The following is a 24,737-nucleotide window of genomic DNA, read 5'->3' as shown; positions in this document are numbered from 1 at the left end:
AGCAGAGAGCCCGATGTGGGACTCAATCCCAGGATTCTGAGATCATGACCTGAGCCGAAGGCAGCGGTTCAACCCACTGAGCCACCCAGGCACCCCTTATTGTCCATTTCTATGGATTCACATCCTTTTTGGATATTTCATATAGCCATATAATATGTGATCTTTTATGCCTGCCTTCCTTCATTTAGCATGTTTTCAAGGTTCATCCATGTTGTAGCAAGTATCAGTATTTCATTCCTTTTTATAGATGAATAAAATTCCACTGTATGAATATACCATAATTTATCATTCATCTGCTGATGGATATGGCAATTGTGAATAGTGCTGTTATGAACATGTGTGTGCATGTACTTGTTTGAGTACTACTTTTTGATTCTTTGGGTATATATGTAGGAATGGAATTGGTGAGTCCTATGATACTCTATGTTGAACTTTCTGAGGAACTGTCAACTGTTTCCCACAGAAGCTGAATCATATTACAATCATATTACATAAACACAATTACAATATTATTACACACATATTACCAGAAACACACAGGATCTCTCATTTTTCATGTCCTCCAATAATTATTATTTTTCTTTCTTTTTAAAAGATTTTATTTATTAATTCGACATAGAGAGATCACAACTAGGCAGAGAGGCAGGCAGAGAGAGGGAGAAGCAGGCTCCCCGCTGAGCAGAGAGCCCGATGTGGGTCTTCATCCCAGGACCCTGAGATCATGACCTGAGGTGAAGGCAAAGGCTTAACCTCTGAGCCACTCAGGTGACCCTACTTTTCCTTTTTAAAAGCCATCCTAGTGGGTATGAGGTGGTCCCTCATTGTGGTTTTGATTTGCATTTCCCTAATAACTAATGATATTGAGCATCTTTTGTTGTACTTGTTGGTCATTTGTTTATCTTTTCTGGAGAAATGTCTATTCAAGACCTTTATCCATTTTTTAAAGGGAGGAGGGACGGAGAGAGAATCTTAAGTTGGCCCCACACCCAGCGTGAGCCTGACATGGGGCTTGATCTCATATCACAATACTGAGATCACGACCTGAGCTGAAATAAAGAGTTGCCACTTAACTGACTGAACCACCCAGGAACCTGTGACTTTATGTATTTTATTACTATTTATTATTTATTTTTTATGATTTTATTTATTTATTTGACAGAGCATAGGGTCAGACAGCACCAGTGGAGGGACTGGCAGAGGGAGAGGGAGAAGCAGGCTCTGCACTGAGCAGGGAGCCCTACATGGGGCTCAATCCCAGGACCCTGGGATCATGACCTGAGCTGAAGGCAGATGCTTAACCATCTGAGCCACCCAGATGCCCCTATGCATTTTTTTAAAAAGCTTTATTTATTTTAGAAAGAGAGGGAGGAAGAGATAGAGAACATGCAGGGAAAGGGGCAGAGGGAGAGGAAGAATCCCAAGCAGACTCAGCACGGGAAGCAAAAGGCAGGGCTCAATCCCACCGTCCTGAGATGATGACTTTAGCTTAAACCAAGAGTTGGTCACTTAACCAATGGCACCCACCCATGCACCCTGCTTTATCCATTTTTTAAAATCAGATGGTTATAACTGGATTTTAAACTAAAAAATTTTTAAGTTTTCATCAAGTAGGAAAAAGAACAGGTAAATTACACATGATGAAAAAATATTTGCAAGGTATATATGAGATAGAATACTATAACCAACTTTTATAAAGAACACCTACAAATCATATTAAAAAGATGAGTATCTGAATAAGAAATAAAGTAAAAGATGGGGCGCCTGGGTGGCTCAGTTAGTTAGGTGTCTGCCTTCAGCTTAGGTCATGATCTCGGGGTCCTGGGATGGACCCCATGTTGGGCTCTCAGCTCAATAGGCTGTCTAAGGGATATTCTTCATATCCCTTTCTGCTCCTCCCCACACAGCTTGTGCTCTCTCTCTCTAATAAAATCTTAAAAAAAAAAAAAAAAAAAAAAAAAAGAAAGAAAGAAGACAACAGACTTGACTACAACACTCCACTTAAGAAGTGGAGAACAGGGCGCCTGGGTGGCTCAGTGGGTTAAGCCGCTGCCTTCGGCTCAGGTCATGATCTCAGGGTCCTGGGATCGAGTCCCACATCGGGCTCTCTGGTCAGCAGGGAGCCTGCTTCCCTTCCTCTCTCTCTGCCTGCCTCTCTGCCTACTTGTGATCTCTCTCTGTCAAATAAATAAATAAAATCTTAAAAAAAAAAAAAAAAAAAGAAAGAAGACAACAGACTTGACTACAACACTCCACTTAAGAAGTGGAGAACAGGGGCACCTGGGTGGCTCAGTGGGCTAAAGCCTCTGCCTTCAGTTCGGGTCATGATCCCAGGGTCCTGGGATTGAGCCCCACATCGGGCTCTCTGCCTGGTGGGGGAGCCTGCTTCCCTCTCTCTCTCTGCCTGCCTCTCTGACTACTTGTGATCTCTGTCTGTCAAATAAATAAATAAAGTCTTAAAAAAAAAAGATGACACAAGAATAGACAATAAGCATGTGGAAAAGGGCTTATAATGATTACTTCTTTAGTCCCAGGAAAATGAACAAATACTATGAAATTCCATTTCATACCACTGGAGTGGCTAAAATAAAAAAGACTGACAACACCAAATGTAGGAGAGAATGTAAACCAATTAAAACTTAAATACTGCTAAAACAAAACAAAACAAACGTATACACTCTTAATGGGCATGTAAATAGTATACCCATTTTTGGAAAACTGTAAGATTCTTGGGAGGTTAAACATACACATACCCTACAACTCAGTTATTTTACCTTCAGCATTTATCAACAAGGAATTACAATATCATGTTCACATGAAGATTTGTACAAGAGTGTTTATAGCAATCTTACATGCCCAAAGAGTAATCAAACCAATTGTTCATCAATAAAGAATGGGTAAAAAAATTACACATTCACACAAGGGAAAACTACTTATAGTAATAAAAAAGAATAAACTTTGGTGTGCCTGCGTGACTTAGTTGGTTAAGGGTCTGCCTTCAGGGGTGCCTGGGTGGTTCAGTGGGTTAAAGCCTCTGCCTTCAGCTTGGGTCATAATCTCAGGGTCCTGGAATCGAGTCTTACATCAGGCTCTCTGCTTGGTGGGGAGGCTGCTTCCCCCTTTCTCTTCCTGCCTCTCTGCCTACTTGTGATCTCTGTCTGCTAAATAAATAAATAAAATCTTAAAAAAAAAGGGGGGGTGTGTGTGTCTGCCTTCAGCTCAGGCTGGGAACAAGCCCTGCATCAGGCTCCCTGCTCAGTGGGGAGTCCGCTTCTCCCTCTCCCTCTGCTCCTCCTCCAACTCCTGTTCCCTCTCTGTCTCTAATAAATAAATAAAATCTTTAAAAAAAATGAATGAACTTTAATGAACACAAGACTGATAAATTTCAAAAACATTAAGTTGAGCAAAATAAGCCAGATACAAAAAAGTACATTCTATGATTCCCTTTATATGAAACCCAAACAGTTAAAACTAGTAAGAGTGAAGAGACAGAAAATGGTGTTCATGGCAGTGGAAAATGACAAAGTGGGGGCGGGGTATGAAGGGAACCTACTGTGATGACTAGAATTTTTACATCTCTCTTTTTTTAAAGATGATGGATAACTAAGGCAAAAGCCATTGTAAAAACTCTTCAAACTGAATACCTAATATCAATTTATTATATGAAAACAGCCCAAGGCAGAAGAAAGAATGGGTTACGGTACATGGTAGTTATACTGAGTGATACAGTATAGTTACCTTGTACATAAACCTATACACACTCTTAATGTTTTATCTGAAATAGAATTACTAAATTTAAGAATATGGATCTTAATCTTTCTAAATCTGTAATTTAAGAAGTGTCCTTAAGAAAAGGGAACCCTGTGTACTGTTGGTAAGAATGCAAACCAGTGTAACTACTGTGGGAAACAGTAGGGAGGTTCTTCAAAAAATTAAAAATACAAACACAAATGATCTATTAATTCCACTACTGGGTATTTACCCAAAGAAATAGAAAACACTGGGGCACCTGGGTTGCTGCATTGGGTAAATGTCCAACTCCTGAAGTCGGCTTAGGTCATGATCTCAGGGTTGTAAGATCAAGCCCTGTATCAGGCTCTGCGCTGGGCAGAGAAGTCTGCTTAAGATTCTCTCTCTCCCTCTCCTTCTGCCCCTACCCTCACTCCATCTCTTTAAAAAAAAAAAAAAAAAGGAAGAAACAGGAGAGGGAGGGTGGGAGGAAGAAAGAGAGAGAGAAAACACTACTTTGAAAAGATACACGAACCCATATGTTCACTGTAGTATTATTTATAATAGTCAAGGAATGGAAGCAACCCAAGGGTCCATCAGTAAATGAATGGATAAAGCACATGTGGTATATATATGAATATTGCCATAAAAAAGGAGATCTTGCCATGTGCAACAACATGAATAAACTTGGAGGGTATTATGCTAAGTGAAATAAGTCAGAAAGAGAGAAACAAATACCCTATGATTTCACTTACATGGGGAATCCAGAATACAAATGAAGGAACAAACAAAAATCAAAAGACTCTTAAAATACACAAAACAAACGGATGGATAAAATAAATGATGGGGATTAAGAGGTACAAACTTCCAGTTATGAAATAAATAAATTATGGAGATGAAAAGTACAGCACAGGGAATAGTCAATAATACTAACAACTTTGTATGGTGACAGATGATGACTACTCTTATTGCGCTGAGCACTGATAATGTAGAGAACTGCCAAATCACTATGTTATATACCTAAAACTAAAATAACACTGTATGTCAACTATACTTAAGAAAAAAAAGTGTGGGGCACCTGGGTGGCTCAGTGGGTTAAAGCCTCAGCCTTCAGCTCAGGTTGTGTTCCCAGGGTCCTGGGATCGAGCCCCGCATCAGACTCTCTGCTCAGCAGGGAGCCTGCTTCCTCTTCTCTCTTTCTCTGCCTGCCTCTCGGCCTACTTGTGATTAAAATCTTAAAAAAAAAAAAAAAAAAAAAGTGTATCCTTAAATAATTTGAGGGAGCCAGAAACTGGGACAGAGTGTTTGAGAAACATTTTAATATATGCGAAGTCACAAAGTCACATGAATTGGCATCTCTCTAGGTAATACCTCTTTGGGTATTTATTAAAATAGTCATGGGGGTGTCTGGGTGGCTCAGTGCGTTAAAGCCTCTGCTTTCGGCTCAGGTCATGATCCCAGGGTCCTGGGATCAAGACCCGCATCGGGCTCTCTGCTCAGCAGGGAGCCTGCTTCCTCCTCTCTCTCGGCCTCCCTCTCTGCCTACTTGTGATCTCTCTCTGTCAAATAAATAAATAAAATCTTAAAAAAAAAATAGTCATGAAAAAACCATCAAGCAATCTTTGCCACTTGCTCTGTTCAAAAAGTTATTTACATGTTGCAGAATTGCAGAAATGACCTGCTTCCTCAGGATGGGAGATGGCATTCCTGACCCCATGTCATACAGAGTCATGGGCCATTGCATGGGATTTATAAAATCTGCTTATGCAGTTGATAATTCAGAAACTTTTTTTCTCAGATATATATTTTATACTTCCTGTCATATTTTCTAACAGTCTACTTTTCCTATGATATCTTAATTTCTTTTTATCCTTTAGTATCCTTTATTATGTGTTGGTCCTACTTTTTTTGACTGATCATAGTAGTATGCAGCCTGCTAAAATAACATCCTTAATAATGGATACATAATCTATTTTTTTAAAGTAACCTCTACACCCAATGTGGGACTCAAACTCACAACCCTAAGATTAAGGGTCATATGTTTTACCAAGTGAGCAAGTCACACACCCCCCATAATCCATTTTTATTATTTTTTGGGAAACCAGAAGAACTACATTTTGAATACATCAAATTTAATTACTTGCAATTTCCCAAACATTTCTCCTCATTCCCTCACTTCAGTATTAGCTTCAGTATTTCTTTACTGAAGAAATAGGTTTTTATAGGTTAGCTTCAGTATTTCTTTACTGTTAATTCTTATATAGAAGTAACATTTATCCTCCTCTCTGTACCTAAAATCAACAACTATTAAAATCTCCAATAATTTGTTTTCTTTTTTGTTATTTTTTAAAAGACTTTATTTATTTGAGAGAGAGACAGCATGAGTGTGAGCAGACAGGGAAGGAGAGAGAGAGGGAAAGAATCTCAGCCAGACTTCACGCTGAATGCAGAACCCCACTTGCGGCTTGATCTCAAGACCCTGACATTATGAGCTGAGTTAAAACCAAGAGTGGGATCCTTGACTGACTGAGCCATCCAAGACAGGCCTAAATAATCTGTTTCCTAAATATTTCTTTTATGCCCCAAATCAAAAGTAATGTGAACTCCTATTTAGTACCTTCCAGCCCTCCTAAGTATTTGATATATTCTAACACAATGGTTCTTAGCGTATGTTTTGAAGACATCACTAGTTTAACATCTCAGCATATTCTGTATATCTTTCTCATAAGAGGCACTTAAATGCTGAATGAGTATTTTGCAAAATAAACCCCAAATACAAAAAAAAAAAAAAAAAGATATAGTTGTACTTCAGTACAGGTGCCACAGTCCAATATGAAAAATATATTTCTAATTCAGGGGAAGAACATACCAGTGATGCCGTCCGTATAGTAGCAAAGTGTTCTCGATTACGATAGTGTGATTTATGACGAGACACTTGTGGTGGAGACTGTGGATCTGATGCTCTTGTTCTAGGCTCTCCCTCTTCTCTGTAATTTTCTTCCTCCTAGGCAAAGAAAGAAACAATACTATTGAACAAATACAGCTAATTTGAACTTTCAAGAAAATTTAAAGATAACTTGATCAATTTATCTTAAAGACATAATTTTAAAAAGCAAGAACAAAAATTGTGAATGCCAACATTTTATTTTCAACATAATTAGAATCAGGAAACATCATTCTCTCAGTATATGGAACAGCAAACCGATTTAGGATCAGGAAATTTATCAGGTTAGATCTATATCCTACTTACTATATAGAAAATGGAAAAGCTTTAGTAATTCTAAACAGCAGTAAAAAAAAAAAATTATCCTAATGCTCTTAGGTTTTCAAAGCAATAATATATCTTAAAAATACCTTTTTAATTCTTCTATAATTTGTCCAAATAATCAAAAAAATAACTAAAAATTTTAAGAACTGGTCTTTCCTTATATATGTCTTAGTTTATTAACTGAAGAGGAAGTGAATTAAGTAGCAACCAACTGATTATGAGAATAACCTTTTTTACTGCTGCTTCTATTGCCTAAGTACATAAAAATTAAACATGATTTTGCCCTGAAGAGTACTACTATATAACCAAGTCATTCTTAATGACTTTTTGTGTGAGTGTAGTAGAACATATATCATATGAAATTTTCCATTTCAGCCATTTTGAAATGTACAATTCATTGGCATTAATTATATTTCCAATGTTGTACAACCACCACCATTTCCAAAACATTTCCATCACCCAAATAGAAATTGTACCTGCTGACAAAAATTCTCCATTTTATCCTCTACTCAGTTCCTGGTAACCACTAATCTATTCTGTGTCTCTATGAATTGCCTTTTCTGATATTTCATGTAAGTGGAATTATGCAGTATTTGTCCTTTTGCATGTGGCTTAATATCACTGAGCATAACATTACTTTTTTAGCATAACATCTCAAGGTTCACTCATGTTACAGTATGTATCAGAATTTCATTTTTTCACAGCTGAATAATACTCCCTTATATGTATATCTGATAGTTTATCTATTCATCTGCTGATTAACACTTGGGTTAGATCTACCTGTTAGCTCTTGTGCCTAGTAGGTTTTTAGGTAATACTACAAGCTTTGAAGTTAAAAAAGAAGTATTCCTATTGGTTGCTAAAAACAAGTTACCTGACTTTCAAAATGTTTTCAAGAAAATTAAAAATTCTGCACTCAGAAGTGTGAAGAATACTGTAGCAAAACCCTTATTTCTTAAACCCCAAATTTACAACTATTGGCAATTACATTCAGTTTTATTTATTTATTTATTTTAAAGATTTTATTTATTTATTTGACAGAGAGAGACCACAAGCAGGCAGAGAGGCAGGCAGAGAGAGAGAGAGGAGGAAGCAGGCTCCCTGCTGAGCAGAGAGTCCGATGCGGGGCTCGATCCCAGGACCCTGAGATCATGACCTGAGCCGAAGGCAGCGGCTTAACTCACTGAGCCACCCAGGCGCCCCACATTCAGTTTTATTTTAAAGATATAAACATTATGGAAAGTACAAGTCACTTTTGATCATTACCCTCATAACCCTTTCTCTTAAAAGACAACCATTATCGTGACTTTCATGTGTATACGTAACTATTTTTAAATACTGTATTTTTCATGAAACTAACTTCAAATTATATATTAACACAGTGTTGCTATATTTCTTTCTTCTATGATTTTTAAAATGTCCTTTTAATATTCTTAAAACATTAGTTTCCCAAATGCAGACATTATACAGGGAAAATAAGCCTAGTGCCACTTTATTTTTATTTTTTTAAAGATTTTATTTATTTATTTGACAGAGAGAAATCATAAGTAGATGGAGAGGCAGGCAGAGAGAGAGAGAGGGAAGCAGGCTCCCTGCTGAGCAGAGAGCCCGATGCGGGACTCGATCCCAGGACCCTGAGATCATGACCTGAGCTGAAGGCAGCGGCTTAACCCACTGAGCCACTCAGGCACCCCACTAATGCCACTTTAAAGTAAGTTACCTAATTATGTTCCAAATTTCTGAAACATCCAAGAGACTCTCCGGACTAATCAGTTGAAGAAAATTATTTACCAAAGTTGAAATTGTATTTACTGAAATGCAAATACTCACAGGTTTTAAATGGATGACAGAACTATTAGACATCACTGTGTGGTCTCCTTCCATCATATCCAGCTCACTCTTGTCATCTGAGGCATCTGGAAGACTGTTAACACTACTACTTTGGCTACTGGCGCTGATGGACATGCTGGGAATAGACTGATTACTTCCAACACTATTCACTGTTCCTGTCCGGCCAACACCATGATCTTGTTCCTTAGGGAAAAGAGAACTAGGTTCAAATATCTGTATCTCTTTTGAAATTGTTAATTATAATCACCTATCACGCTGCTTAGCACACAATCTTTAGAAAGAAATTTAGAGGTCTAACATGAGAAATTCCCTCTATTTGCCAAGACCAGGAAGTCTACCAACTGAAAAATAAACAAATAAAAATAATTAATAAGTAAATAGCCCAACTGTGTCAAAAATTTTTCATCAGTTATGGGTTATTTCCAAAGTATAGCATTTTCTCTAAGTTGTTTGACATTTTCTGAAATCCATTTCTACCACACATCTCATGAGGTATATATATGGAGATATTCTGGTCATTTCTCAGTAATTCCCATGGTTAAAACAAACCCCAATCTTTTTTCAGTCCTATAAATAACCACTTTTAGTTGTTACTGTTGTTAGAGAGTGCTGGCATGCACATGCAAGCAGGGTGGAAGAGGCAGAACAGGGAGAGAGAGAATCTCAAGCAGGTTCCACATGAGAGCTCGAGGCAATATCTTAATTCCACGACCTTGATCGTAACCTGAGCCAAAATTAAAAGTGTGAGGTTTAACTAACTGAGCTACAAGGTGCCTCTTAGTTGTTATTTTTCAAGGAAGACTAAGTATATTTTTCTTCTTGAGAAAATAATCTCTGGCCTACCCTTTTACATCAATTTATTTAAAATTGATTCCTATCTACTATTTGTAAATTAAAAATTACGTATTACCTGTACATTTAATCATACTCATAAAAATGCTTTTATGAAGTAACCAGGCAAGCCATGGTATCTGGGCACCAACATTTTAGTAGTCTTACCCAAGATTCTGTAAGATATGGAGAATTTCATAAAGACATATGGTGCATATATACATATATATAAAGTATAAATATATATATGAACTTTTCTTACATCCTAGCCTAAAAGAGATGCTATTATAGATTTAACTGCATTAGAATTTTATTAATTTTACTTTATTGAAATATTTTATATATCTAAAAAAGCTCCATTTTCTTTCTTTTTTTTTTTTTTAGATCTATTTACTTTAAAGAGAGTGAGTGTGGCTGGGGTGTGGTTAGCTAGAGGGAGAGAGAATCCCAAGCAGACTGCACCAACTGTTGAGCCATACACAGGGCTCAATCTCATGATCCTGAGATCATGACCTGAGCCAAAACCAAGAGCTGATGCTTAACTGACTGCCCTACCCTTATTACCCTCAAAATAATTTTCTAATGATTACTATATGAACTAAAAAACAAAACCAAAACTGTAAGTTAAGAAAGTCTTGTATTTCACAGTTCATTAATTGTGTAGCACTATTAAAAAAGAAAAGTAAATAACTATTACTCCTGGTCTCAGAATGCAAAGTGATCTCTCACTGGAAAGCAATTATTATTATTTTTAAATATTTTATTTACTTATTTGACAGAGAAAGAGAGATCACAAGGAGGCTCCCTGCTGAGCAGATAGCCCAATGCGGGGCTTAATCCTAGCACCCTGAGATCATGACCTGAGCCGAAGGCAGAGGTTTAACCCACTGAGCCACCCAGGTGCCCCTGGAAAGCAATTTAAATAATAAGTTCTATATGTATCTTTCCTTGTGAGGAAGTTCTGTAACATTTCTTCTGCAAATCTGTATTTCCATACTCCCTAAAAGGCAACATGGAAAGAACATGTGAGAGTTGAGATACATGAATCTGAACCTATATTAACCTATTATGAGTTAATTACTCTGAGCTTTGCTTTACTCATCTGTAAAATGAGTATTTTAGAACTGTGCAGATGGAATGAAGTGATACAGAACGGCAAAGAATCAAGTATCCCTGACAGAGCACAACACATGATAACTCTAAAGACTTCTGAATGAGTACTGTCAACTTTCATAGTCTGTAATTTCAAATATTTCCAAAAGCATGTCCCATGGAACCATACAAGGCAAAAGAGAGTTCAGTATCCAAAAAATTTGATGGCGACTGGATTAAAGTTGAATAGGTTTCTTTAATAAAAGACTCTGCATAGCTTTACTGTATCAATGAACACTACAAAGGGGCTGGGTTTAAAGAATGCAAAACCCTTTTCCCACCTGGGACCTTATAGGACCAGTGTTAAGAAAACATAATCTGGGAAGCACTAAAACAAAACATTCATGGCAAGACAAGTTGCACAAGGAAAGAAGCTAATAAAGAAGCAAAGCTTAATATCTGAATCATTTCTAACTTATTACCTCCTCTTCCTCCTGTGCTTCTACTGCTGGTCCATTATGTGCCTCCTGAAAAAGGAGTTTCTTCATCTTTCGATACTGCAGATTGTCCAGCTCTCTTACTGCATCCTTTGTCCTTTGAATGAGATCTATTAACACTGTTTCAGGACGCTCACGAAGAACAAACATGTGCTGATAAGAACAGAAAGTAAAAGTCAGGTGGAAGCCTATTTATTTTTTCAATCAGTACAAATGTACCCCTTTCCCAGAGTGTACTTACTATCTTAAGTAATCATGATAGATAACACATATAATCTATAGCTATTTAATTCTATTAGAGTTTTGACTTCTTGTATTTACCAAACTCTCATCTCTGTACATACACTCTGGGCATGCATAACTACCCCTGTACATTTATGAAAATATGGTACCTTTGTTGACCAACTGAAAAAGCAACATTGAAATAATCAGAGTCTAATTAAACACTAATAATTAAGTCTAATTAGAGACCTAAATAAGGGCTAAATAAAGGTTTACATATTATTAGAACTGATTTCATAGAAAAGGTATGTTCACTTCTGGGTTGTATTAGGTTTTAACAGGAATGTATTTCTGGTGAATTATGCAACATAAACTTGGGTATTATAAGAAGTTCCTTTAGATGCTGGATAAATAATACTCTATAACTAGCAGTTGCTTAAAAGACATTATATTATTAGTGATTTTTACCACTAACATTTAATAAGCTTAACCTTATCTAATACAGAAAAATAGAACAATTCCACCATCAGAATAATCTGTTATATTTTGACTTATTTCTTTCCTTTTTTTTTTTTTTAAGATTTTATTTATTTATTTATTTGACAAAGAGACAGACCACAAGTAGGCAGAGAGGCAGGCAGTGAGAGAGAGGGAAGCAGGCTCCCTGCTGAGCAGAGAGCCCGATGTGGGACTCGATCCCAGGACCCTGGGATCATGACCTGAACCAAAGGCAGAGGTTTTAACCCACTGAGCCACCCCAGGCACCCCTTGACTTATTTCTTTACAGATATATTCTGTGTATAAATTTTGTTCTGTGGATACATAGCATACAGATTGCAGAAAGACACCTTTTGCCTTGAGTTCTGAGATGTACTTGAATTCTTATAATACTTTTATAATTTTTACATATATTTAGAATGTATATGAGATAAATTTATAATTTTTATAATTCTTATAATACTTTTACCTTTGTAATTCAAATTTCTTTAAAGAATTTTTTCTTTTGCCTTTTGGTATTTTAATTATTCAAAAAACTTTTTTTTTAAACTTGGCTCCTTTTTTTTTCAAGTGGCTTCCATGCTGGACATGAATTCATGGGGCTTGAACTCATGACCCTGAGAGATCAAACCTGAGCTGAGATCAAGAGTCGGATGCTTAACCGACCAAGCCACCCAACATCCTTTTATTTAGCTTTCTGACTCCGCACTTGTACCTTCAACACTTTCACAACAATTTTCTGCTCCTCAATAAGGAAAGCACACTTGATCCTGTCATGAACACACTTAGCACACATGGAACCCTCACAGGCTCCACTGACGTCTTTTTTGTTTTAGATGATCTTATAAGAACTGGGGTGTCACAGCACAAACTACTCAAAGTCCACCTGGGAGCACAACACATGTGCATTTGGGTGTTTTTCCAACTTTCTTGGTATAAAGGTAAATGATTCTATTACCAGGGGTTCAGGACAACCTAGTTTTGTTAGCCACTGTATTGGCCTGACCATTCTGAATGCCTATGGATGCCATTCCCCCAAGAGGAAAAAGCTTCTCTACAGAATTTTAACAATATGATATTTTGTTCTACTATCATTGTCATAAGTATTATTTCAAATTCATAAACATAATGTCTATGGGTTACTTCATCAATTATTTATGCTAAGATCATTTAACCATTACTCTAATTCTGCACAGTTATTTCCAATTTTTAATTACTTTTTTTTTTAAAAGATTTTATTTATTTGAGAGAGAAAGAGAGCTAGAAGCGGACCTCCCACTGAGCAGGGAGCCTGATGCTGGACTTAATCCCAGGACCCTGGGATCATGACCTCAGGTGAGGGCAGATGCTTAATTGACTGAGCCACCCAGGCATCTCATAGATTTAAATTTTTTTCTACCAATTCTTCTTATGATAAACTGCAACAGAAATATAATTAGGCCACAGGGAAAGAAGTACTTGATAGATAATTCCTTATCATTTTCAATTTCCTGCTATAAACCAGGAAAATTAATACTATATGCAGACTTGGGATCTAATCACCAAATATCTGGCCCTGGTGGGTTGGGTTATTACCAAAACAGCTTCTTTTGCATATATAAGGCAAGTTTAAGAAGCCAGATTTTTTCTTTTTCCTGAGCCTTAGCTTGGTACATATGACCATTTATGATAATACTCAGTCTTCTTACCCCAAAATAATACATCTTAAATTTCTAAGTTTGATAGCTTTCTACATACAGATCTTGCTTATTTATCACTAATATAATTCCTAGCTATACTAAACATTTCATTGCTATCTATTGTGAGTACCTATCTATTCATGCTTTCATTTCTGAGACTATAAATGAGCTCACTACCTAGAATCCCACAAGTATTACTAAAATTTTACTGTTCTTCTATATACTGTGGTTGCAAATACTATTATACACACACACACACACACACACACACACACGATCTTTTCAATTTCTTTGTATCTTTAACTGATGTGTACTCGTGAAAATAAACTGAAACTCTCTGAAGTTCTAAAACATTCACATAAAAGTAGTCTATTTGATTCTTATAGTGAAAAATCACCAATCTTCCTTCGGGGCACAAGGACAGAGAGTCAAATCCTACTTACTATTGCTTTATCTAGTTTTAAGTACTATATTAAGTTCAACAATACTATTACTGCTATTAATAAGATGGCCAAACTCCAAATGAAATAATAAATTTTGGAGAACAGAAAGCATATACCAAAGTATTTAAATTAAGCAGTCAAACCAAACTCTATAAACAGAATTTACATGATTCTTAAAATATTTTCATTGCCAAGTTAGAAAAATATATTTCTAAAAAGGAAAGAGAAATATGATATCCATTTTTAAGTTTCTTTTGAAAGCTCTTTTCTCCCACAATATTTATATAAATATACATTTTTTCTTTCATATTATTTTAATATAGATGACTATCTAATATATGGCAGACATAAAAATTAAATCCAAAGCTAAACTATGTTTTACTAACCTTAAAATATGACATTGTTTCACATGAATTAAAATGTGGAGTTATAACTCAGGAATATTCTTAGAACATATAAATAATCAGTTGGTACTATTTGGAATATTTATATATATTTATTATATATTTTATATATATTAAATATTTACATATTTATATATATCTATTCAGACATGGTAAAACAATTAATTCTGAGAACACAAATCAAAAGACTCTGCATCTAAGAAAAGTTCCAAAAGAGAACAGTATATAAAATTAACATATCAGTAAAAATTAGTAGATCATACTTAATATTGATCCAAAATCAAATAAAATACATCCTTTAAAATAATTTCTTATAGGTAGATAACAGACTTAGTAAAACTAACCTTTAAAAGTTCCTCTGATGTAGGGCGATCTTGAGGGATTTTCTGGAGGCAAGAATCTACAAAGTTGCGAAAATAATCAGACCTATTGTAAAGGAAAGTATCAAGTGAACATATTGCTATTTCCTTTTAAAACAAATCCACAAGAAATACAGAGATTAGCATCCTGTGCAAGGATGACATAGAAATTCATGAAGCGTTCATTTTTGAGCACTGGGTGTTATATATAGGTGTTGAATCACTAAATTCTATACCTGAAACTAGTATTACACTGTATATTAACTAAATGGAATTTAAATAAAAACGTAATTTTAAAAATCCACAAATCTAGACATCTGCCTATTAGTAGGAGGGGAAGCAAATACAATATACTATAGATTTTATATAAGTCTATGAAAAGCTATCTAAACCAACCAATGAATCTTTATCATTTTCCAAGATGAATTCACACAGATGATTTAAAAATCTGCTCCCATAATTTAAGAAACAAACAAGCAAAGGTTAAGAAAAAAAAGAGAGAGAGAAAGGGAGAGAGAGAGAGAGAGGGAGAGAGGTAAACCAAGGAACAAACCCTTAACTACAGAGTATAAACTGATGGTTAAAAGAAGGGAGGTGCATGGGGCAATGGGGGAAATAGGAGATGGAGACTAAGGAGTGTATTTGTCATGATGAGCACAGGGTGATGTATGGAAGTGGATGGAATCACTGTATGGTAAACCTGAAACTAATATTACACTGTATGTTAACTAACTGGGATTTAAATTAAAAACTTAAAAAAATTCTACTCTCACTTATTTTAAATACCATAACTTGTTCTATATTGAGGCAAAATTAGGGAAGTCAATTTTTTCTTCTTTGCATTCAAATTGAAGATAACATTCTTTTCAATTTTCTTTTCCATTCTGTAAGCCATCTCCCTTTCTTGTCTGCCCTGTGGGTCATCTTCTATCTAGCATTTTCAGAACATCAATCTATTTACTCTGGAGGAAACAATTTTATACCTACTTATTTCCAAAAAATGGATAAGACTTGCATTAAATCCAGAAAATCAATTAGGATACTTTTTAAAAAACATCAGAAATCTGCAACATATTATTTTATACAGTGTTAATGATGAGAGCTCAGGGAGGAAGGCAGTAAGTAACAATTATTCCATCAATGTCTGTCTTTCATATTCACATAAGATTTAAGTTCTTTATACGTAAGAATTCTTTTTTGAATCCCCAAATATCAAACAGTGTAAAGAAAGTTTGTGTTCAATATATTTATTACTGATATGTACCATAATGCTAGACTGTGCCAAAGGATTCCTTCTAAGTATCTCTAAACACATAGCAAAGACCTACTAATGCACCTTAAGTATGCAATCATTAAAGAAATTAAGTTTCATTAACTTATACATCTATTTGTCAATTTAAAAATACTGAGTATGCTTGATATGCCTCTAGAATTTTTCAAATGTTAGACACACCTAAATACACTTAGGTACATACACTAAAATTTTCTATCACTGATAAAAACCCTAGTTTTCTAAAACTGTCAATCTGTTCTCCATAAACTTCTTTACATAAATTAATTTAATCAAATCAAGGAAGTACCAAGAGATAGCTAACAGTATTCTGAATATAAACATCATAATAACAATTAGAACATCCCAAAGTTATGAATTACCTGATGATTCTGATAAAGCACTTTACGTATTGGTTTTTTTTTTTTAAGATTTTATTTATTTATTTGATAGACAGAGATCACAAGTAGGCAGAGAGGCAGGCAGAGAGAAAGAGGGGGAAGCAGGCTCCCTGCTGAGCAGAGAGCCCGATGTGGGCTTGATTCCAGGACCCTGGGATCATGACCTTAGCCGAAGGCAGAGGCTTTAACCCACTGAGCCACCCAGGTGCCCCCATTTTACCTATGTTTTATACTTGATAAATTATATACTATTCCCCAATAAAGTATCAATGTTTAAATTATGCTATTATATATTTATTATATAATCAGGATTATGTGTTCCTAATGTTCAAAGAAAAAATAAATTATGAATTTTTATAAAAAGCAATACTTTCTGCTTCCATGTGGCATCATCTCTCTTTTATTTCTTTTTTTTTTTTTTAAAGATTTTATTTATTTATTTGACAGAGAGAGAGAGATCACAAGTAGGCGGAGAGGCAGGCAGAGAGAGAGGAGGAAGCAAGCTCCCTGCTGAGCAGAGAGCCCAATGTAGGCCTCGATCCCAGGACCCTGAGACCAGGACCTGAGCTGAAGGCAGAGGCTTAATCCACTGAGCCACCCAGGCGCCCTCTCCTTTATTTCTAAACTGAATTACATATATCTTATGAAAAGCAGATGTTAAACAGAAGATAAATACAAGGGTAAGATAAACAAATTTAATATCTCTTCAAGTAATACACTTTACCTAATTGAAATAAAATCATTTTGATAACATTATAAAAAAGTATTTAATTTACACAATGTTGAGTAATATATGTCTCAGCAATACTCACCATTCATTAGACTGTAGTGTAGGGGATTCATTTTGGGCTATGTGATATAAGGCACTCATTGCATTCATATTAAATAAAGGAGGCTTCCTTTCCGCTGTAAAAGAAAGAAACATTCCTGTTAAAATATGTGCCTGTTATATAAAGGCATGCAAACATTGTTTAAAATATTTGTTGGGGGCAGTTAGACCTGGGTGGCTTGGTCGGTTAAGTGCCCAACTCTTGATTTCAACTCAGGTCATGATCTCAGAGTTGGGAGACCGAGCCTCGGTTGGGATCTGTGCTGGGTGTGGAGCCTGCAAAAGATTCATTTTCTCCCTCCCTCTTCCTCCCTTCCCTCTCTTACAAAAATTAAACTAATTTAAATTTAAAAAAATTTTAATGTCTCAAGTTTCACAAAAAAAATTGCATGTGGAGCTCAAAAAACTTTTTCAAGTGTGTCAATTTACACTAAGTTGCTGGCCTAATGCCCTACCATCCCTAAATACTTTTGTATTTCCTATAAATAAGAACTTTCCTCTAAAAAACCACAATTAAATCAGGCCATTAATACTGATACATGGCTATCATCTAATCCTCAACCCCATTCAAATTTCAATCAAATGTTCCAATGATGTCCTCTGTAGCAACAGCAAGCCTTGATCATTTCCATCAAGGAAAGTGTGCATCTTATCTAAATAAATTAACGTAAAATTGTTCATAATATTTCCCTATAATCCTTTTAATACCTGTAAAATGTGTAGTTATGTCACTTCCCATTCTTGATATTGGTCATTTGTATCTTCTTTTTCCCTGATCAAGCTGGCTAGAGGTTTATCAATTTTATTTTCTCAGAAAACTTTTTTTTTTTTAAGATTTCTTTCTTTATTTTAGTGGGGGTAGGGGGGAGCTCCTGAGCACCAGGGAGGGGACAGGAACAGAGGTGTTGGGAGACAGAGAATCTCAAACCGACTACCCACTGATCACAGAGCCAGTGCTGGGTTTGATCTCAGGACTTTGAGTTCATAATCTGAGCTGAAATCAAAATTCCAATCTTAACCGACAGCCACCCAGACAGACCTCAGAAAACTAGGGATTTTTTTTATTTGTTTCATTGGTTTTCTCTATTCTTTTGGTTTTTGATTCCCTTTTTTTTTTTTTTAAGTTTTTATTTATTTGAGAGAGAATTCATATGCAAGAGAATGGGAGAGGGATAGAGGGAGAAGCAGGCTTCCCACTGAGTAGGAAAACAAACACAGGGCCCTGGGATCATGACCTGAGCAGAAGGCAGATACTTAAAACGACTGAGCCACCCAGGCACCCCACCTGCTTTGATTTTTTAAAAATTCTCTTTGTTCCAGTTATTTTGGGTTGAATTTGCTCTTTTTCTTTTCGTTCTTTCCTTCTTTTTAAGTAAACTTCATGCCTGATGTGAGGCTTGAACCAATCACAACCCCAAGATCTAAAGTCACTTGCCCTACTAAATCAGCCAAATGCCTTTTGCTCCTCTTTTTCTGGTCTCTTAAGGTAACCGCTGAAGTCATTTTGAATTATACAAGACTCTTCAATGTCCCTCCAATTTGGGTTTGTCCTATGATTATATTTGGGTTACATAGCATCACAGAAGTGTTCTATTTTTCTCATTGTATTCTATGAGATGGTGCATGATTTTGAATGCTTCCATTATTGATGGTGTTCGCATTATATCAATTAAAGCTGTGTCTGTCAGACTTCTTCATGGTAAGTTTCTTTGTTTCCTTTTGTAATTAGTATCTTTTTTGAGAAGATACTTTTTTTTTTTAAATTGTATTTACTTATTTGACAGAGAGAGATCACAAGTAGAGTCAGGCAGAGAGAGAGAGGGAAGCAGGCTCCCTGCTGAGCAGAGAACCTGATGTGGGCCTCGATCCGAGGACCCTGAGATCATGACCTGAGCCGAAGGCAGCGGCTTAACCCACTGAGCCACCCAGGCGCCCTGAGAAGATACTTTGAATCTATATAAACATCCTGTTTTTTTCATAAAACTTTAATTTTCCTATTACACAGACTTGCAGATTTCTATTTTATTATCTGCTACTATCCTTTATTTTGATGTTCAAAATGCCTCATGTTTGAGCAATGAGAACACTTTATTGGCTTCTTTTTGACATGGCCCTATCATTTCTTAATCACTTCCTTGCTTTTTGGCACACTAAGATTTTCCAGGCTTATCTTGTATTTCCACACTCCAGATCAAGGTTTCCACCAATTTTCCAAGGAGCTGTGGCAACAGGTGTGCTCACTGCTACTAAGGTATCACTGTTCTTCTATCTTTTCAGTGGACAAAGTTAGGAAACACATACACATAAAAATTTATATACATACATGCACATTCAACATGTTTATGAAACAATGGAGTTCTAGCTTTATCTTTTTCCATTATTTGTCACACTCTTCTAACAAAGAGGAACCTTGCTCTTATCACACTTAATTAGTATTTTCTTATTTGATAAAATCTCCCTGTATGTAACCAGTCTCCCATCTTTGCTACCACATCGTCTCTTTTTAAAAAAAAAAAAAAAAAAGATTTTATTTATTTGACAGCAGAAGTAGGCAGAGAGGCAGGCAGAGAGTGAGTGGGGGAAGCAGGCTCCCCGCTGAGCAGAGAGCCCGATGTGGGGCTCAATCCCAGGATCCTGAGATCATGACCTGAGCCGAAGGCAGAGGTTTAAACCACTGAGCCACCCAGGCGCCCTACCACATTCTCTCTTAAGCAGATGTCTCCCTTTCCTCGCTCAAGTTTGTTGCAGTTTTTCCTTGCTCAAGTTTTCAAGCCCCATTCCAAGTTACTCTATAGTGTGAACAATTCTTTATCCATTCAGTTTCTAAAACCAACCAAAAACTGGTTCACCTCTCTGCAATGTGGCTCTTCTGATCAATCTTTATGAGAGCAGCTCTCTTCCTTTTGATTAGGAACACTGTATCAGGCTACCCCGAAACACAGATGTCCTCCTTAGACTCTGAATCTATATGACAGGAAGTTTCCCCTACTGTCACCTCTTCACCCGACTTGGGCTCTGACACTCTATGCTGAGCCACCTCCATGGCTCATGAGAGGGTCATTCTCCCTAACTCAAATGTTGCTCAAAGGTCAGTTGACTATATTGTTGAATTCGGTTTGCTAATATTTTGTTGAGGGTTTTCTGGATCAATGTTGTTCAAGGATATTGGCCTGTAATTTTCTTTTTAGTGTCCTTCTCTTTTTCCAAAGGGACCTTTTGGTATCAGGGTAACGATCTTTTGGTATCAGGGTAATGCTGGCCTCATAAAGTGAGTTTTGAAGTGTTCCTACCTCTTGTATTTTTTTGGAAGAGTTTGAGAAGGGTTACTATTAATTCTTCTTTATGTGTTAGAATTCACCAGTGAAATGACCTGGTTCTGAACTTGTTTGTTGGAATGTTTTTGATTACTAATTTGATCTTCTTACTAGTAATCAGTCTGTTCAGATTTTCTATTTCTTCATGAGCCAGTCTTGGTAGGTTGTATGTTTCTAGGAATTTATCCATTTCTCCTAGGGTTGTCTGATTTGTTGACATCTAATTATTCATAGTAGTCTCTCGTGATAATTTGTATTTCTGTGTTCTCAGTTTTTTTTTTTTTAAAGATTTTTTCTTTATTTATCTGACAGAGATCACAAGTAGGCAGAGAGGCAGGCAGAGAGAGAGGAGGAAGCAGGCTCCCTGCAGAGCAGAGCGCCCGATGTGGGGCTCGATCCCAGGACCCTGGGATCATGACCCGAGCCAAAGGCAGAGGCTTAACCTACTGAGCCACCCAGGTGCCCCTGTGTTCTCAGTTTTAACATCTCTTTCATTTCTGAATTCATTTGAGTCCTCTTGTCATGGTAAATCTAGACAAGGTTTTCTGTTTTGTTTATCTTTTCAAAAAAACAGCTCTTAGGGGTGCCCAGGTGGCTCAGTGGGTTAAAGCCTCTGCCTTCAGCTCAGGTCATGATCCCAGAGTCCTGGGATAGAGCCCCACATTGGGCTCTCTGCTCAGCAGGGAGCCTGCTTCCTCTTCTCTCTCTCTGCCTGCCTCTCTGCCTACTTGTGATCTCTGTCCAATAAATAAAACCTTAAAAAGAAAAACAAACCAGCTCTTAGTTTTGTTGATCTTTTCTACTGGCTTTTTAGTATCTCATTTATTTCTACTCTGGTATTTGCTATTTCCTTCCTTTTATTAACTTTAGCCTTAGTTTGTTCTTTTTCTAGTTCCTTGAAGTATGAAATTATATTATTTGAGATATTTCTTAATGTAAGCATTTATTTCAAAGAACTGCCCTCTTAGAACCACTTTTGCTGCCTCTCATACATTTTAGTATGTTGTATTTCCATTTTCATTTATCCCAGGTATCTTTATTTCTCTTTTGATTTCTTCTTTGACCCACTGGTTGTTACAGTAGGATGTTGTTTAATCCCCATATATTTGTGGATTTTCCAGTTTTATTCTTATAAATTTTTTTTAAGATTTTATTTATTTATTTTACAGAGAGAGATCACAAGTAGGCAAAGAGGTAGGCAGAGAGAGAGGAAGGGAAGCAAAACTCCTTGCCGAGCAGAGAGCTGGATGCGGGCCTCGATCCCAGGACTCTCGGATCACGACCTGAGCCGAAGGCAGAGGCTTTAACCCACTGAGACACCCAGGCGCCCCCTTATAATTGGTTTTAAGTTTCATACCACTTTGTTGGAAAAGTTGCTTAATATGATTCCAATCTTCTTAAATTTATTAAGACTTATTTTGTGGTCTAACATTTGATCTATTTTGGAAAATGCTCAATGTATACTTCAGAAAAATATGCATTGTGTTGCTTTTGGATGAAAGGTTCTGTATATATTATGTCTGGTAAGTCCATCTGTTTCAACGTATTAAGGCCAATGTTTCCATGTTGATTTTTTTGTCTAGATGATCTATCCATCGATAAAAGTGGGGTTTTACAGTTCTCTACTCTTACTGTATTGCTGTCTATTTCTCCCTTTAGGTGTGTCAAAACCACCTTACATATTTAGGTGCTCCTGTCTTAGGTGCATAAATATTTACAAATCTTCTATCTTGCTGCTGGACTGACCTCTCTACCATTATGTTATGCCCTTCTTTGTCTCTTACCAAGGTTGTTTTATATATTCTTAAAATTTTATTTAAGAAAGATTTATTTATATATTTGAGAGTACATGAGAACAAGGTGGGGGAAGGGGGGGCAGAGGAAGAGGGGGTGGGAGAGAGAACTTAAGCAGACTTTGGTGGGGAGCATGAAGCCTGATGGGGGCTTGATCTCACAATCCTGGGATCACAACCGGAGATAAAGAGTCAAAGGCTTAACCAACTGTACCATCCAGGTGCTCCTTTACTTTTTTTTATTTGTTTTTACTAGGCTCCACGCCCAACATGGGGCTTGAATTAAGAGATTAAGAGTCACATGCTCTACCAACTAAGCCAGGCAGGTGTCCATACAGTCTTTGTTTTAAAGGCTATTTTGTCTAATGTAAATATAGCTACTGCACCTTCTTTCAGTTTCTATTTACATAGAATATCTTTATAATCCCCCTTCGCTTTTAGTCTGTGTATGTGCTTAACATCTGAAATTAGTCTTTCACAGGCATTACATAGATGGGTCTTGTCCAGCCAACCTATGACTGGAGAACTTAGTCCACTGACAATTAATTATTATTATTATTTAAAGACTTTATTTATTTATTTGACAGAGATCACAAGTAGGCAGAGAGGCAGGCAGAGAGAGAGGAGGAAGCAGGCTCACCACTGAGCAGAGAGCCTGATGCAGGGCTCGATCCCAGGACCCTGGGATCATGACCAGAGCCGAAGGCAGAGGCTTTACCCCACTGAGCCACCCAGGCGCCCCTACAATTAATTATTGACAGTATGTACTTATTGCCATTTTGCTAATTGTTTGTAATTCCTTTGTTCCTTTCCTCTTAATCTCTTTTGTGAATTGATAATTTTTTGTATTAGTATGCTTAGATTCTTTTCTTTTGTGTATCTACTATAGGTTTTTGCTTTGTGGTTACGATGAGGCTTATATAAAACAACTTATATTTAGAGTAGTCTACTTTAAGTTGGTAACAACTTCGTATGAACACATTCTAAAGTTCTACATTTTTACTCTCCAAACTCCATGTTTTACGTTTCCAATGCCACAACCGACATCTTTTTATCATGCATATTCACTAAATTACTGTAGTTATTGTTATTTTGATTTATTTTCTTTTTGCTTTTTTCCCCTGAAATTTTATGTCCTCAACATACACTTTATAATCAGGAAAAAAGTGGTAAATTTTACTTTTATAGACACAATTGTACATTCAGGCACAAAGCCTGAAAAACAACAAGTTAGGGAACTTTTTCATAAGATTAATTGTAAACAAATATATAAACTCACCCATGAAAAATCCTATACTTTAAGATTTCTTGGTCATAAGACATGACCAAGTTATTTCAATCTTTATAACAAAGTATGAAAGTATTTCTTAATAACTATATATACCAAAACCAAGGTCAGTACAACTAACTTACATCTGTTCTCCTACCTGCACTAAGAACACACTTTGCTTTAAAACTCATTATCCTTAACTACTTAATTAATTTATTTTTAAAGATTTTATTTATCCTTAACTATTTTGGAAGTTGAAAAGTATATAACAGATATATTTCTGAAGACTGCAACTCTAATTTGCATTGAAAATCACACCCCTTGATCTATATTGTCTAACAGGGTAGTCACTAGCCACATGTAACTATTCAAATCTAAATTTATTTTAAATAGTATAAGACTCAATATTCACTTACTCAACTGCAACAGCCACATTTCAAGTGCTCAAAAGCCATGCGGATACAGAACACTTCAGTCACTGCAGAAAATTTTATTGGCCTGTGCTACTTACTTTCCTCTAATTCCAGAAGCAGGCTTAAAATGTAGTTCCTAACTTAGCACTTCATAATTCAAAAACATTTGTAAGTAAAATTTTAAAAAGTGATTATGAAAGATTATAAAAGCTGAAGATGCCAAAAGTATGACTAAAACTCTAAGAATTTCTTTGAATGTCTCACTCATTTAAAATGATCTAAAGGCCGTTTCATTTTCTGATACTGCTTTAAGTATAAATACTCTCATTGTGAACAAAGTCTACTTTATTAGCTACAATAAAGAGAAACGAGAGGGGTTCCTGGGTGTTTGAATTTGGTTAAGCCTCTGACTCTTGGTTTTTGCTCAGGTTGTGCTTTTAGGGTCATGAAATCAATTCCCAAGTTAGGCTCCAGCTCAGCCGCCCCTCTACCCCTCCTTCTCAGGTTCTCTCTTCCTCTCTCTCTTAAATAAATAAGTAAATCTTAGAAAAGAGAGAGAAGCTATAAAGTCTGGAAA

At 36.3% G+C, this 24,737-nt stretch overlaps 1 protein-coding gene across 4 annotated transcripts in view; it reads right to left on the bottom strand.

Moving 5' to 3' along the window:
- TAOK1 (TAO kinase 1) overlaps positions 1-24,737 on the bottom strand; it is a 175,277-nt gene that overhangs the window by 44,989 nt on the left and 105,551 nt on the right. For all 4 annotated transcript variants that reach the window (XM_059148070.1, XM_059148071.1, XM_059148069.1 and 1 more), the window contains 5 exons: positions 17,354-17,447; positions 14,856-14,937; positions 11,251-11,418; positions 8,825-9,028; positions 6,596-6,730 (listed from right to left, as the gene is read on the bottom strand). In XM_059148070.1, coding sequence (XP_059004053.1) covers positions 6,596-6,730; positions 8,825-9,028; positions 11,251-11,418; positions 14,856-14,937; positions 17,354-17,447 — 683 coding nt within the window. The remainder of the gene's footprint in view (positions 1-6,595; positions 6,731-8,824; positions 9,029-11,250; positions 11,419-14,855; positions 14,938-17,353; positions 17,448-24,737) is intronic.

Source organism: Mustela lutreola, chromosome 15 (genome assembly GCF_030435805.1).
Source record: "Mustela lutreola isolate mMusLut2 chromosome 15, mMusLut2.pri, whole genome shotgun sequence".
Lineage (NCBI taxonomy): Eukaryota > Metazoa > Chordata > Mammalia > Carnivora > Mustelidae > Mustela > Mustela lutreola.
Note: the sequence above shows the minus strand (reverse complement) of the source record. Positions and strands in the feature narration are given on the sequence as shown.